Source organism: Mesoplodon densirostris, chromosome 15 (genome assembly GCF_025265405.1).
Source record: "Mesoplodon densirostris isolate mMesDen1 chromosome 15, mMesDen1 primary haplotype, whole genome shotgun sequence".
Lineage (NCBI taxonomy): Eukaryota > Metazoa > Chordata > Mammalia > Artiodactyla > Ziphiidae > Mesoplodon > Mesoplodon densirostris.
Genome location: NC_082675.1, coordinates 83296825 through 83311394, shown reverse-complemented (window position 1 = coordinate 83311394; position 14570 = coordinate 83296825). Strand labels below are relative to the sequence as shown.

The 14570-nt window shown below is 39.5% G+C and overlaps 1 protein-coding gene across 4 annotated transcripts in view; it reads right to left on the bottom strand.

The window, feature by feature from the left end:
- Nucleotides 1-6443: 6443 nt before the first annotated feature.
- SOCS6 (suppressor of cytokine signaling 6) overlaps nt 6444-14570 on the bottom strand; it is a 35112-nt gene continuing 26985 nt past the window's right edge. For all 4 annotated transcript variants that reach the window (XM_060119377.1, XM_060119379.1, XM_060119378.1 and 1 more), the window contains one exon: nt 6444-12008. In XM_060119377.1, coding sequence (XP_059975360.1) covers nt 10272-11879 — 1608 coding nt within the window. In that variant the 5' untranslated portion in view covers nt 11880-12008 and the 3' untranslated portion in view covers nt 6444-10271. The remainder of the gene's footprint in view (nt 12009-14570) is intronic.

The following is a 14570-nucleotide window of genomic DNA, read 5'->3' as shown; positions in this document are numbered from 1 at the left end:
AGGATATAGATCAAAGTTTGGTTTCTCAACCTTGTTACTTCTTGAAGAAGCATTCTCATGTGAAAATGAGACCATCGCCTGAAATCAAGAAACCAGTTCAGAAAGTGATCAAAGCCGTGAAAAAATCATTTTGAAAGTTACTGAGGGACATACAAATACACTTTATCGAGAGCCCCGAGGTCACAGCAGAGAAAAGTATTGATGTATATTTTTGCCTTGTGCTTTGTCATATTTTTTTCATTAAAATGGCTTTGCTTGGAGACCTATAAGGAAAGGCAGTGCTGTACCAAAAGAAGAAAAAGAGGGTGTAGATTTTAACCTTTCATGGAATCATTTCAGAAACTGAGATTTCCTTTTATGTTTAATCTTTTCACATGGAGGAAATATTTTTAAAATGAATCTCTACCTCTCCCCCAAAATCAATTCTCATTTTTGAAAGGGAATTTTGTTAGATAATGTACATCATGCACAAATCAATACAGAATGAATAAAAATGCTGTTTCTGGAAAGGCAAAAAGGCTGAGTTAGGGTTAGAAGACTCCAGGGATGGGGGTGGCAAGAGCAGAGTAAAAGCAAATTAATCCCAGGATGTTTTCCATCCAGAGCAAATTCATCTACTGACGATGAAAGGCGGAAAAAGTTCTCTTGGTTATGGATTGGGTTTGTCTAGAACTTTTAAACAACCAAAAACACCATTATAGGTCATATGGGTCATGAGAACTATCATTACAACCAAATATCTAACTAAATGGGAAAGAAATTAATTTCTGCCAGTTAGGCAATACTAAGTTCTTAACCTTGTTATAATAAAAGCTGTCCCTTTAAACAGTTCAGTAAGACAAAGACTTTTCTTTATTTCCATAGATGGGTCAAAAGGTGCATGCAATACCTGATGTTCTATGGAGTAAATGCTTTGGGCACAGCAGAGTCTTCATACCATGGCACACTATTTGTTAGGAAAAAAAAGAAAATGAGAAATGTAGGGAATGCAGGAAATTTCATGCCCAGGGAATCTTGTATCTACTCTGCAATTCATATATCTGAAAATTATTAACTATCAATGGGCTTCCCAGGTGGCACACTGGTTAAAAATCCACCTGCCAATGCAGGGGACACGGGTTCGAGCCCTGGTCTGGGAAGATCCCACATGCCATGAAGCAACTAAGCCTGTGTGCCACAACTACTGAGCCTGCGCTCTAAAGCCCAAAAGCCACAACTACCGAAGCCCATGTGCCACAACTACTGAAGCCCACACACCTAGAGCCCATGCTCTGCAACAAGAGAAGCCACCACAATGAGAAGTCCGTGTACCACATCGAAGAGTAGCCCCCGCTCGTCGCAACTAGAGAAAGCCTGCACGCAGCAATGAAGACCCAATGCAGCAAAAAATAAATAAATTTATTTTAAAAATATTATTAACTATCAAAAGATTAAAGTTATTTTTAATTAAGATACTTTAGAATTTTTAAAGTGTTTTAGATTAGGCAATATTTATTAAAGTTAAAATGTAGCAAAACCAGTAGTAAAATTCTGATAACCTCCTCTCTGTTCTCATCTTAATGAGGTGACTTTATTCTGAGAGGATTTTCACATTTTCTTTGATCTCTATCAAAATTCAGTGTAGCTGAAAGCAACCTAAGTGTCCATTGACAGATGATTGGATAAAGAAGATGTGGCACATATATACAATGGAGTATTACTCAGCCGTAAAAAGAAACAACATTGAGTTAAAAGAAATGAAACTGAGTTATCTGCAGTGAGGTGGATGGACCTAGAGTCTGTCATACAGAGTGAAGTAAGTCAGAAAGAGAAAAACACATACCATATGCCAACACATATATATGGAATCTAAAAAAAAAAAAGGTTCGGACGAACCTAGGGGCAGGACAGGAATAAAGATGCAGATGTAGAAAGTGGACTTGAGGACACGGGGAGGGGGAAGGGTAAGCTGGGACGAAGTGAGAGAGTAGCACTGACATAAATACACTACCAAGTGTAAAATAGATAGCGAGTGGGAAGCAGCCGCATAGCATAGGGACATCATCTCGGTGCTTTGTGACCACCTAGATGGGTGGGATAGGGAAGGGGGACGGAGACGCAAGAGGGAGGGGATATGGGGATATATGTATACATATAGCTGATTCACTTTGTTATACAGCAGAAACTAACACATTGTAAAGCAATTATACTCCAATAAAGATGTTTAAAAAAAAAACAACCTCAGTGTAGGGACTTCCCTGGTGGTCCAGTGGTTAAGACTCCACACATCCAATGCAGGGGGCCTGGGTTCAGTCCCTGGTCAGGGAACTAGATCCCACATGCTGCAGCAAAGATCTTGCATGCCACAACTAAGACCCGGCGCAGCCTAATAAATAAATGATGGGCTTAACAATAACCTGGAGATTGCAGATGTAAGGATTAATTAATTTAAAGCTCCATCAAGAGAAATTATACAATCTGAAGCACTGAGAGAAATATGGTTGAGCAAATAAAGAGCCTCAATGATATTTCGGAAAATATCAAGCACTCTAACACACATGAAATTGGAATCCTACAGGGAGAGGACAGCAAGAAAGGGACAGAAAGTATTTAAATAAATAATTTAACAAAAATTTCCTAAAGTTGGTGAAAGACATGACTTAGAGATCCAAGAAGCACAATAAATCCCGAGCAGGATAAATACAAAGAGAAACAGACAACTCAGTACCTCGTAATCAGACTACTGAAAAATAAAGATACAGAGAAAAATCAAAAAGATAAAATATAAAATAATAAAGAGAAAAATCTTAAAAGCTGCTGGGGGTGAGAGGATTACACAAAATTGACAGAGGATCAATAATACAAATGATGGCTAATTTCTCATCAGCAACACTGGGGCCCTGAAGACAATGGAATGGTATTTTTAAAGTGCATAAGGAGAAAAATACAGTCAGCCCAGAATTCTATATCTAGTGGAAATATCTTTCAAAAAAGGGGTAAAATAAAGATATTTCAGTTCAACAAAAAATGAGAGAATTAATTGCTCTCAGACTTGCACTATGAGAAACAGTAAAATTCATTTAAATAGAATTTAGCTACTTTCAGTTTCACCTAATTATCTAAACTTTTCAGTCTAATCATATGTGCTGATAGAGTTTAGGACAACGATTCCAAGTCTATAATGAAAAGAGTATTTGTTTTAATGGTACTGACTGAGCTGTGTATAATATAAATCACTATTTCCCAGAAGTATGGAGGGGAATTTCCCTTAGATTGATCATAATTATCATATGAACACAGGTGGTTAATTTTTCTACTCATTTAGGTATGGGCAAAGAAGCTGAACATAGGGTGGAAGTATAGTTAGAACTTCTTTTGGAAGGAAGTTCTTGCTCAGGGTGTGGAAAAGAGTTGGCCAAGCATGGGTATAGGAAATGAAAGAGAAAGGGTGGAGTCTTTTTTCTGCTATAAAGCAAAAAAACATGGCTCCTAGTACAACAGGGCACAGTGAATGTCTCAGCAATCTGATCAAATTCATTAGCAAAAAAAAAAGCAGAATTAACACTTTTCCTCATGCACCAAACATGTGGAGAAGTCCTCCGAAGAGTTCAATTTCACTGAATCTTGTTCCTATATTAGTACATTAGGTAGTTTTAAGAAAACTGACAAGACCATACAAGGGAAAGCAGTGGTCCCCTTCCTCAGCAATAGAACATGAAGCCCCCCAGATACTCCACCAGTTAGGCCTCCGTAAGTTGTTTAAACTACAGAGTAGTCCCCTAGAGGAGAAGATAGTAGGTCACTCACTTGCTTCTGCTACAGTTCTTTCCCTTGACAATCACAGATAGAAACGCTCTAAATAATAGAAAACCCTGAAGAAAGGCACATGGGATGAGGACATAGATTTCAGAGCCCGATCGTATGAGTTTAAAACTGGGTTCTTTGTGGCCTTGGGGAAGTTTACCTCTGCCTCAGTTTCCTTTTTTATGACCCTCAGGTGCCTGCCTTGCATAGGGCTCTTATGAGGATATGAAAAATATGTTAGGTATTAGCAGTATATACATTTGCCCAACGTGTTTGCTATTATAATTAAGAAGTGAATGGTGTAAAATCCAGCTCTCTGGTTTCATCTGTCGATTCTACTAAGTAGACTCCCGGAGAACCCCTGGTTTTTGCAGGGAAATGGATTCTTCTGCATTTAAAGATATACATCTATTGGTTTTCCAGGCAAGTGTCACACGGAATAGTCACTGTTAGCCTGGTAATACTTAGGGCCAAATGGCGCTCACCAGTTGCCAGCCACAAGAGAACAGTGTGTCAAGGACTACAGTGAGGAGAAGTGGGCTGTGACAAAGGCATTAGGTGAGCAGGTGGCTTCAGAGTGACAGTTCTCAATGGAGAGGACCAGAGACACCACTTCTTAAAGCTGTTGGGGTGGAACGGCGCCAGAGGCCAGATTATTTACACAAAGAAAGGGAGGTTCTCGTTAATGGGATCCTAGGATGGAATTCCATATATTTAAGAGAACATTATACAACTTCACTTGTGACCTAGGCTGGTGTTATCAAAAGCTAGTGTCTATTAGACTTACAGAACAAAGTGAGAGACCAGAAAAAGCTAGCTTCCTAAAAGAATCTGTGCTTCCTAAAACTTCCTTGGTGTGGCTCATGATCAAAAAGACTCTTCTTTGGGGGTCCAACTTAAGATGGACCCTTTATTTGTAAGCAAGTTACCAAGGACAGAATTTGCTGGCCCAAAATGACCTCTAAGCAAAGGCAACTGGCCCTGTTCATAAACCCTGTCAAAATAATCCCAGCTCTGGCCAGCTTCACCTTGGCTTTTACAGTCTGAAGGAGCCTTTCCCAAGAGGACCCTCCTCCAACACTTCTGGAAGAGGTGGTGAGGCTGCCTGGTATTAAGTAGGGAAAATGCAATTTAAAACAAAACTCCAGGAGTCTGGCTACAAAATTCAGCTGTGCTCAGAAAGGGATGCTTAATGCAGACGCCCACTCCTGTGTTCTTTGTCATTGTCAGGCCCTGGTGTTAACAGGAGGCCCTGGACTCTGGCAAGGAGGCTGGGGGAAGGGGGACGGGGATGGTGGGAACAAAGAAGCTAAGGCAGAAACATCCATTCGCAAGACAAGTCATGCAAAAAGAGCAGGAAGAACAAACACTAGTCAATTTTTTAAAAAAGATGTTTCAGAAGGTTGGGAAGCCCTTAAAACTGGAGACTGGAATACGAATAGGCTACAAGAATTAAAGGAAATTTTATAAAAAATAATGAAGTTTAAATGAAGCTAAAGAGTTGAAAGAAAAAAAGAACACTAGATTGGAGGTTAAAATAGCAGACAATAAGGACTAAATTGAAGTGAAATAAAGGTTAAAATACTTTTGATTCAGAAAGCTGAAGGTCTAGTAAAAGAATAAGTAAAATCTGTGAGGTTAAAAAAAAAAGAATTTAAAGGTGAGGTGGCAGGGAGTATGGTCAGCAGGATAATCAATTAGGACACTGAGGTGGACCCAGTGTTCTCAGTACGTCATCTCATACTGGACAGCAAGTCTTGCTCTCTTGTTGAATGAGCAGGAATCTGTTTATTCGGCTAGGGTGTAAGTTTGTGAAGTCTATACTTCTACATAGTTCTTAAGGCCTGACCATTCCCTTTCCTTAATTTCATATTTCATTAGCACCTCCATCAGCAAAGTCTGACATTAGGATCAATGTTGTCAACTGATAACAGTTCTGGAAAATGTGGTTAGAACGTGACGTTATTTGGAGTCTACGAAAGTCAAAATTTGTGATATATTCCGAACAAGGTCATTTAAAAATGTATCTTTTGATCAGCTATGATAAAAGACTTGTTAAAAGGTAATAGAACAACAAAACGCAGAACATTTAACCCAATGTGGCGTTTAAGAACTTTAAAAGCATATAATGAAATTCAGCGGCTATGAGAAATCATTCTTGCCTATGAAGGGATTTCTAAATGACTTCTACACAAAGCACTATTTTGATAACCTGGTTCTATTTCTATGAAAATACCATTAAGTAATAAGGGACATATTTTTTCAAATGTCACAATCTAAACATTTTACCATTAGGCCTAACATTCTTTTAATGAGGTTTTATTACTGTGTTAATTTTAGTCTTTGCTTTGCAAATGTTCTGCCAACTCACTCCAGCTTTTGTATTGAAGGTTCTAGGATATCAGCAACATTGGCTGATTCCTAATTTGTTTGATGTCTCCTATGTCACCATTTCACTTTTGCTGTTTTACTAAAATTTGTTGGTACCTACCCTCCAGTAACTGCCCAGTTTATGGGACATCCAGAAATTATCTAGTTAACCCTATACTAATTAAAATCCAACTCTGCATCTGGTTATTAAATAGACTGCAAGGCAGACCTTGTGAACGAAATTTTTATTTACACACTGTATCTAGAAGCAGATACATAAATTCTTTATACGATTAATTTCCAAAAATGTGCAAGAAATTACTCTAATTTGTTTACAAACCAAAACACGTATTAAAATCAATGGACTTTGGATAATTCATTCTGTGGTGTTCTCAGTACAAATGGTACACACCTGATTCGAAACATACAGAAAAATGTAAACTACAGCAATCTGGATTGCAAGTATTAATTCCATGGCACTCCAACGACTATAAAATTTCCTTAACCCAACATGTATACTTATTACAAAATTCTATAAGAATTTTTCATCATCTCTGGATGTAGAGTTTGGATCACTTTTCAGAAACGGCAGCTACACATTCGCCATGTTATAACTGATTAATAAAAAAGGATGTTTATAAAAAATCTTTACAGGATTAAAAAAGTATTAAAAGAATCCGAATTTGTGACTACCAGCGTACCAATACTTTATTCTAGAATTTTAAAGTTATTTACGGAACTGGCGACTGTTCCTTATTAGAGTTTTCAACAAAACTGTCTATTGCTGGTAGCATGATTTCATTTTCAAATTAAGACTTCGCATTCGATGAAAAGCCATGAAGATTTAAAATACATTACTTTGAATCATTCATAAAGCAAGTATCTCTCATATACAATGTGAAATGTACAATGATCAAAATTGGCATTTCTGAAAGCATTGTTAAGAAAGATATTCAGACTGGTAGCGCTAGCAGAGACACTGCATATAACCTACTTAAGATTTCAGTAACTTTTATCCTGTTTCAGTAATACTGGCTCAGAAATTATCATGTGTATATACTTGGGTTTTATTTCCTATATGCCAGTGATTTAGCCTTTTGGCACATGATTTTCTTTAACAGCAAGATGGATGCCCTGTGTAGCTGGTTTCCTTAAAAACTATTTTTAGTTCTATGATCTTTTCCTGTGATATTTTTTGACCTTCCAAAATTTTCACATTATTGCACCAGAGAACAGTTTTCCTTAGAAAGAGAAAGAGACTTTTTCAAGTACTTTCTATGCTTTCTTATTATTTGTAAAATTGCATAATAGTGTCCTAGTAACACTGGAAATAGCTTCTGGCCTCCATCATGTTTCTGTGATGAGATATTTGATAAAAAGCAACTCTTGATTCATTTATTATGGCAGAAAGATACAGCTTTCTTCTTTTCTTTTTCTTGCCTTGAGCTCAGATTTTCAGAAACATATATTTAAGAAATCACTTACAGGTAGTGCCTATGTCATCTAAGCTACCATTCAACAGAATCCAGAAATTCACCCAAACGCTACCTAGACAAAACTACAGGATGATTTCTCTTTTTCCCCTTTCCAATTTTAACCAGACTGTTTTACTACCCTACAAAGCCAGTCTTTCACATTATGTTGTACTGTCTATATGCCAAATGGTTCTCTTTAAACAAAAGCAGAAAATATTGCAACGCTCCTTTCTCTGTTTGTGAATAACTTCTTGGCAAATATTTTTATTTTTACTGATACACTATCAGACCCTAGCAATTTGAAATCAGATTAGAACAGGGCATTTTACTTAAAAGTATTTTATATTATGAACATAAAAAAGCACATTAAAGATTGGCTTTCTGAATTAGAACAGTATCAAGACTTGCCCTCCATAAAAACACAAAATACAATTTTAAAACCATTTATATGGAAATCAGAATGATCGTAACTTGAAACCAAATGGCTAGATCTTAAACACATGGTATCATGAAGAAGGCGTGGGGAACAGGCTATGCCCACATTAAGACGGGGTTCAGGGCAGTCCAAAGACCTCTGTGCACCATGATCTCACAAAGAGTACATGTAAATGCTTCTAGAAACATGGAGAAGCCATCTCAACATTTATTATTAATACACAGTGACTCTGTGACAATACCTGCCATCTAATATAGATGCACAGGGACTTTTAACTCACCCTAGATATATTTTAAATTGTTTAAAAATAAATAGTTTTGCAAAAAAATAGTTTAAATGTCTTGCATTAATTTGATAACAAGTTTACAACTCTGTAATAGTTCTTAATCCAAATAGCTTACAATGAACACTTAAGTTATATTATTACAGTATACTCCATATTCCATCTTATTAGGTGAAAACATATCAGAAAATGAAAGAGGAGTCTTTGTAACAAGGTACAATCAAACATTCCACCAAAATTAAGTACCTTTTCCCCTTTAAGTCGAAATATCGTAACAGATATGATGGCATTGTGCCTTTTCTTGGTAATTCTCAGTTGACTCTAAAAAACAAAGAGAGAAAAAAAATGGGGATACTGCTTATGTCTGAATGACAACGCTATTAAATTTGATCTGAGACCTTTACTCTTGTTTTTAAATGGGGGTAAGAGATAGGAAAACCGAGGGACAAAGGAAGAAATGTCTTAAATTACGTTTCATCTGAGAGGGAAACATTTCCTTTAAAGTTATGTAGCTAGAAACACCTTCTGGATGGAGCAATTCCGAAATACTAATGAATCATGCAGTAAATAAACACTGCATTTCAAAATAACTAAAAAGTATTGGAGGTAACATACTCCACCCTAATGATGTCAACTTACTAAGGACTTAAAAAGAAACAAATAGAAAACCTGTTTTTAAAGGTCAGTATATATGGTAGGCAAACACTTCCATACACCTGATTGGGTTTTAATATTTTTCTTACATGGTGCTCCACAATCTCCACAATTTTTCAACTAAAGTCACTGGGTTTTTTTGGTTTTTTGTTTTTGTTTTTTTGGTGGGGGGAAGGAAGGGTCAAATCTAGCACATCTTAATAGTGACTGCATGAAAGAAAAATATAAGCCCAACTTTAAAACAATGTTTTCTTTCTATTCAAATCAATTTAAAACTTTATATAAACTTTATGTTGCAAGAGGATCTAGTCCATTTATGAAAATCATTTCTACATCAAGTTCACCCAAGAAAATGTTGACTAAGCTAAAGAAATCACAGATAAAACATTTTACCAAAGGAAATTATAGATAACAATAAAACTGCTTAACACCGGAAACTATGATCATCTAGTATTTCTTTAATAGTTCTAGTTCCATTAGGTCTTTATATGTTATGCCAATTTGTACCAGAGTTTAATGACAGAAAAGGCAACAATTTCTAAATTGGTGGTATACATTTCTTTACAATTCTGTAAGGCCATTTATTAAAACAGACAAACCACAAGATGAAAATGAAGGCAACAGAAAAGTCCAACTTCTCACAACCAAAATAACAGCACAACCTTAAAAATAATTTAGAAATGAATGTTGTAAAAGATATGTAGCAGATCTCTGTTCCATTACCCAAGATTATGTCAGTTCATAATTCTAAATAATTCCTTCTAAAGTATGAAATTAAAAATCATTTTCAGTGTAGGTGTGAATTCTGTGATTTATCACACGGCTATGTTTACTCAACACTATCTTTGAAAACGGGCCATTGAAAGAGACATAACAATGTTCATTCTATAAGTTTCATTTAACTTTACTTAGGATTGAATACACATGAAATGTGCTTTTAATGCATAAAAATCACAGTGGATAGCAGCAAAGGACTGGGGGCGGGGTGGGTAAGGAGAATCTGATAATTCACATTGTGATTATTCTGCACACTGATGGAAGATAGTTCACTCTTCTAAAACCTCAAGACTTCCCTTTTTAAAGAACCAAAGTAAACCCAAGACACCTTGCCGACACTTCCCCACCCCTAAACGAACTGGTTACTCTTTTACACATAAAACGGAAACAGTATGGCAGCAAAAGATTCTGATAGCAATGGAAAGTCTGTAAACTGTATTTCAATCTCTTTTTCTTCCTCCCCAAGTGCAAGACGCAGGGTTCTCATAGCCTCTCAGTAGTGCTTCTCCTGTAAATAATCCTTCATTTTGTTTGGCAGAGGCAGCTTCTGAATCAGGTCTATTCTGGTGTACTGACGGATGACGAACCGGCACAGGTACTGCAGGGAGCGCACCTGCATGAAGCGCGACACGGGGTTGGTCAGCCTGACGGGGTAGGTGGCCGAGCCCGGCAGGCGAGACCTGGAGTAACAGAAGGCCCCGTTCTCGGAGTCCCTGACCGAGTGCTCGATCAGGTCCACGATAGACGTGTGTCCTTCCACGTCCGGCTGTTCATAAAAGCTAAACCTACCATTTGAATGTTCGATTCTAGTGTGAAGGGTCTTGCCGTGCGAGCGAAAGCTCAAGCTTAAAAGGTAACGGTCGTCAGAACTGTCCCGAACGAGGAAAGAACCATCCGGCACGTTGGCCAGCTTCCCTTCTGCCTCCCAGCGAGTGATGGGGCCCCAGTACCATCCCTGTTTCGCAAGTTTCTTCAGCTCCTCTGTAAGGCTTGTCACGACCATGGGACCACTACTCTGCACCGAGTCATAAACTCTGGCAACCCCGGGGGCAGAGTTAGGATCGAAATTCAAGTGACAGCGCATACTTTCGGCCACGTGGGCGTCGGAGCTGGCGAGCCCGCCGAAGTTCCTTTGGATCTGATTCGTCTGCAGGGGAGGTAGCAACGGTGAGAGTGGCGGGGCGTCCTCGGGACTCGCCCTCGGGCTCTGCAGCACGACTCCCGTGGTGCCGATCAGCAAGCCGTTCACCGACTGGTCCACAAAGATCTCTGGGGCCACCACGAGGTCCGGGTCTACCTGATTCTCGTCTTCGGGGAAGGAGCCCCCTCCCACTGGAGGAGGGACCGCGGAGACTTCCATGGGGGAGGAGCCGTCCAGACAATAGCCACGCGGTCCTTCCAGAGGGTACATCCCCTCCTCCAAAGGCACAGTGTACTGGATGTAGTCCTGAGGCACGAGTCCGATAACGACAGGCACATGTTCTTCCAGGTGGAGATGTAGGTCCCCATCCTGAGACTCAGAACTCTTGAGCGAGTTCGTCTGTTCTTGGCACGCGGTGTCGGCCTGGAGGTCGTGGAAGTCCTTGCGCACGCCATTCAGGGCCGGGCCCGGGCCGGGCGAGTGGACCAGGGCCTTGACCCTCACCTCCATCTTGATGCACGTCTCCTCCGACGTGGTGGGGCGCAGGGGCCACGGCGTGGGGCTGTAGTGGTGGCTGCGCAGGGAGGTGGACCTCATGGGCCTCTGTGCCCTCACGTCCTTGAAGACGATGGGGGCCGAGGAGGAGGAGAAGGTGTCCTCGTCCGCGGAGCCCCCGGAGGGCACGCCACCCTTGCCCTTCGGCTTCTGTTTCGCAGAGAGCCGTCTTTTCAACGTACCCATTAGGCTTTCACTTTTTGATCTGCTCTTTCCGCCTTTTTCATCTTCACTGTTGAGATCACAGCTGGCTATATCCTTCCCATAGCAGCTACCAAATAAGGAATCCTCTTTTCCAAAGTCGCTGGCTAGTGATGGTTGTTGTACAACCATAAAATCCGCTTCTTCTTTACTTTTATTCAAGTTGAAAGATTTCCGGAAGGTTTTAAGACTAATCTTCTTCATTCTGACTAGTTACCTAATCCAAGGGAATCAATTTCTCTCTGGAATATTATCCTCGAACATCTGGAGAGGCTGCACGCAATGCTGCATCTATGTATTTTTCCCGCTTCATTTACCCTTTGGAGCCATTTTCTAAAAAAATGTAAAAAATAAAAAAATGTTAAAAGGTCACGTTAAAAAATATTTCCACAAAACGTTTTATTTTAGTCACTTTTAACCCTTTAGCTTCTCAACAAGGATGCCTGAGTATGTTTATAAGAAGGTAAGCTCCATTAAGACAGATACTTTTTCCATTTCACATAGCACAACGCATCACTGCCTACTACATAATCAGCACATGACAAGTATTTGATAATGCTTAAAGAGCAAAGCCGACTCTACCTCTTTCCTTTCTGCACCTTACTTTGATTTTACCATAATTATGGTTCGTGCTCCTTACTTCCTAACACAGCTCTAACAGAGCCACTCATCTTCCTCACACTGATCCACACCATCCCCGGCCTCTCCAGCCACCAGCCTGTGTCCTGAAAACGGCCAGCACTCAACAAAGAAGGCCCCATGTCCGTAACAAGCCTAATCGATTCTACAACAAACTATACGTATTTTTAAATATTCAAACATCTGTAAAAATGAATTAAAGCAGTTCCATAATCTGTGATGAGTTATCTAGGAAAAGCCTAGAAATGTCCTTCTATAGCCATGAGTTCGGCGAGAACAGGGCCCATCCACCTTCGCGTTGCCAGTACCCTGCACAGCCGAGTACGCCCCGAGAGGGGTACTTGGAGCTTCAACACTTTCCCCTGCAAGGAACACTCCTAACAACTAGATAAGTACAATTCATCATAGTAGTAGAAACTGCATGTATTTGTCTTAACAGGTAGAAATTGGTGACCTGAAGACTAATAAAAGCCTCCCTGTGTTAAGTGATAATTTTCTGGCTCACTAGCAATGAACCCAATTTTGTCCACCAAAAAACTGGGCATCAGTTCACACAGATATTAAGAAAACCTAACTACCAATATCCATAAAACCAAAGGCTGTGAAAACCAGACAAAACAAACATGTTTTGCCGCAACAACAGGGACGGTGCAAAGGAAGTAACGTTTACAATAATAACCAAAAATCAGCAAATTCTCGATAAACGAGATCAATGGATCAGTATCCAAAATGGCTTGTATCTGGTCTGTCTGGAGCGTCACCCCACCGCCTCCCAAACCCAAGCATGTAAATCTATTTAAAGCTCGACGTAGAGGGTCAGGCCCAGCTGACTTTCTAGGAATGATATAAAATGTTAATTCAGATTTCTAATTATTAGAGAAGTGCAAATCAAAACTACATTGAGGTACCACCTCACATCTGTCACAACGGCCAACAGTAAAAAGTCTACAAATAAAAACTGCTGGAGAGGGTGTGGAGAAAAGGGAAACCCTCCTGCACTGTTGGTGGGAATGTAAGTTGGTGCAGCCACTGTGGAGAACAGTATGGAGGGTCCTCAAAAAACTAAAAATAGGGCTTCCCTGGTGGCGCAGTGGTTGGGAGTCCGCCTGTCAGTGCAGGGGACACGGGTTCATGTCCCGGTCCGGGAAGATCCCACATGCCGCGGAGCGGCTGGGCCCTTGAGCCATGGCCACTGAGCCTGCACGTCCGGAGCCTGTGCTCCGCAACGGGAGAGGCCACAGCAGTGAGAGGCCCGCGTACCGCAAAAAAAAAAAAAAAAAAAAAAAAAAAGTTTTAAAAAAAAAAAAAAAACTAAAAATAGAATGACCATATGACCCAGCAATCCCACTCCTCGGCACATATCCAGACAAAACTCTAATTCAAAAAGACACATGCACCCCTATGTTCATAGCAGCACTATTCACAACAGCCAAGACATGGAAGCAACCTAAATGTCCATGAACAGATGAATGGATAAAGAAGATGTGGTACATAGATACAATGGAATAGTACTCAGCCATAAAAAGCACGAAATAATGTCATCTACAGCAACATGGATGCAACTTGAAATTATCATACTAAGTAAAGTAAGTCACAAAGAGAAAGACAAATACCATATGATATCACTTATATGTGGAATATAAAATATGACACAAATGAACCTATCTAAGAAACAGAAACAGAAACAGACTCATGAACACAGAGAACAGACTTGTGGTTGCCAAGGAGGAGAGAGTTGCGGGAGGAATGGAGTGGGAAGCTGGGATTAGCAGATGCAAACCATTATATATAGAATGGATAAACAACAAGGTCCTGCTATATAGCATAGGGAACTATATTTAATATCTTATGGTAAACCATAATGGAAAAAAAAATTAAAGAATGTATATATGTATAACTGAATCACTTTGCTGTGCAGCAGAAATTAAAGCATTGTAAATCAGCTGTATTTCAATATAAAAAGGGAAGAAAAAAAAAGTTAGTTCAGTTTCAATCTTAATTATGAAGTCTTGTTTTTCTACCGCTGTGCCTGGTTTATACTATTTTCCTCCTCCTGATAAATGTTCTCTTCTTCCTAATCCACCTTTCAGGGAATTCCTTAAAAAATATATTTCCTCCTTAAATATTCTCTGATCACCCAGCCAGAAAACAGTTCCCTCCCTTTTCTGGACTCCAAATACTCAACCTGTACCTCTTTAATAGTATGTCACACAGTGACTTAGAACTGCTTGTATTCTATTCATGTCTTATCTCTCC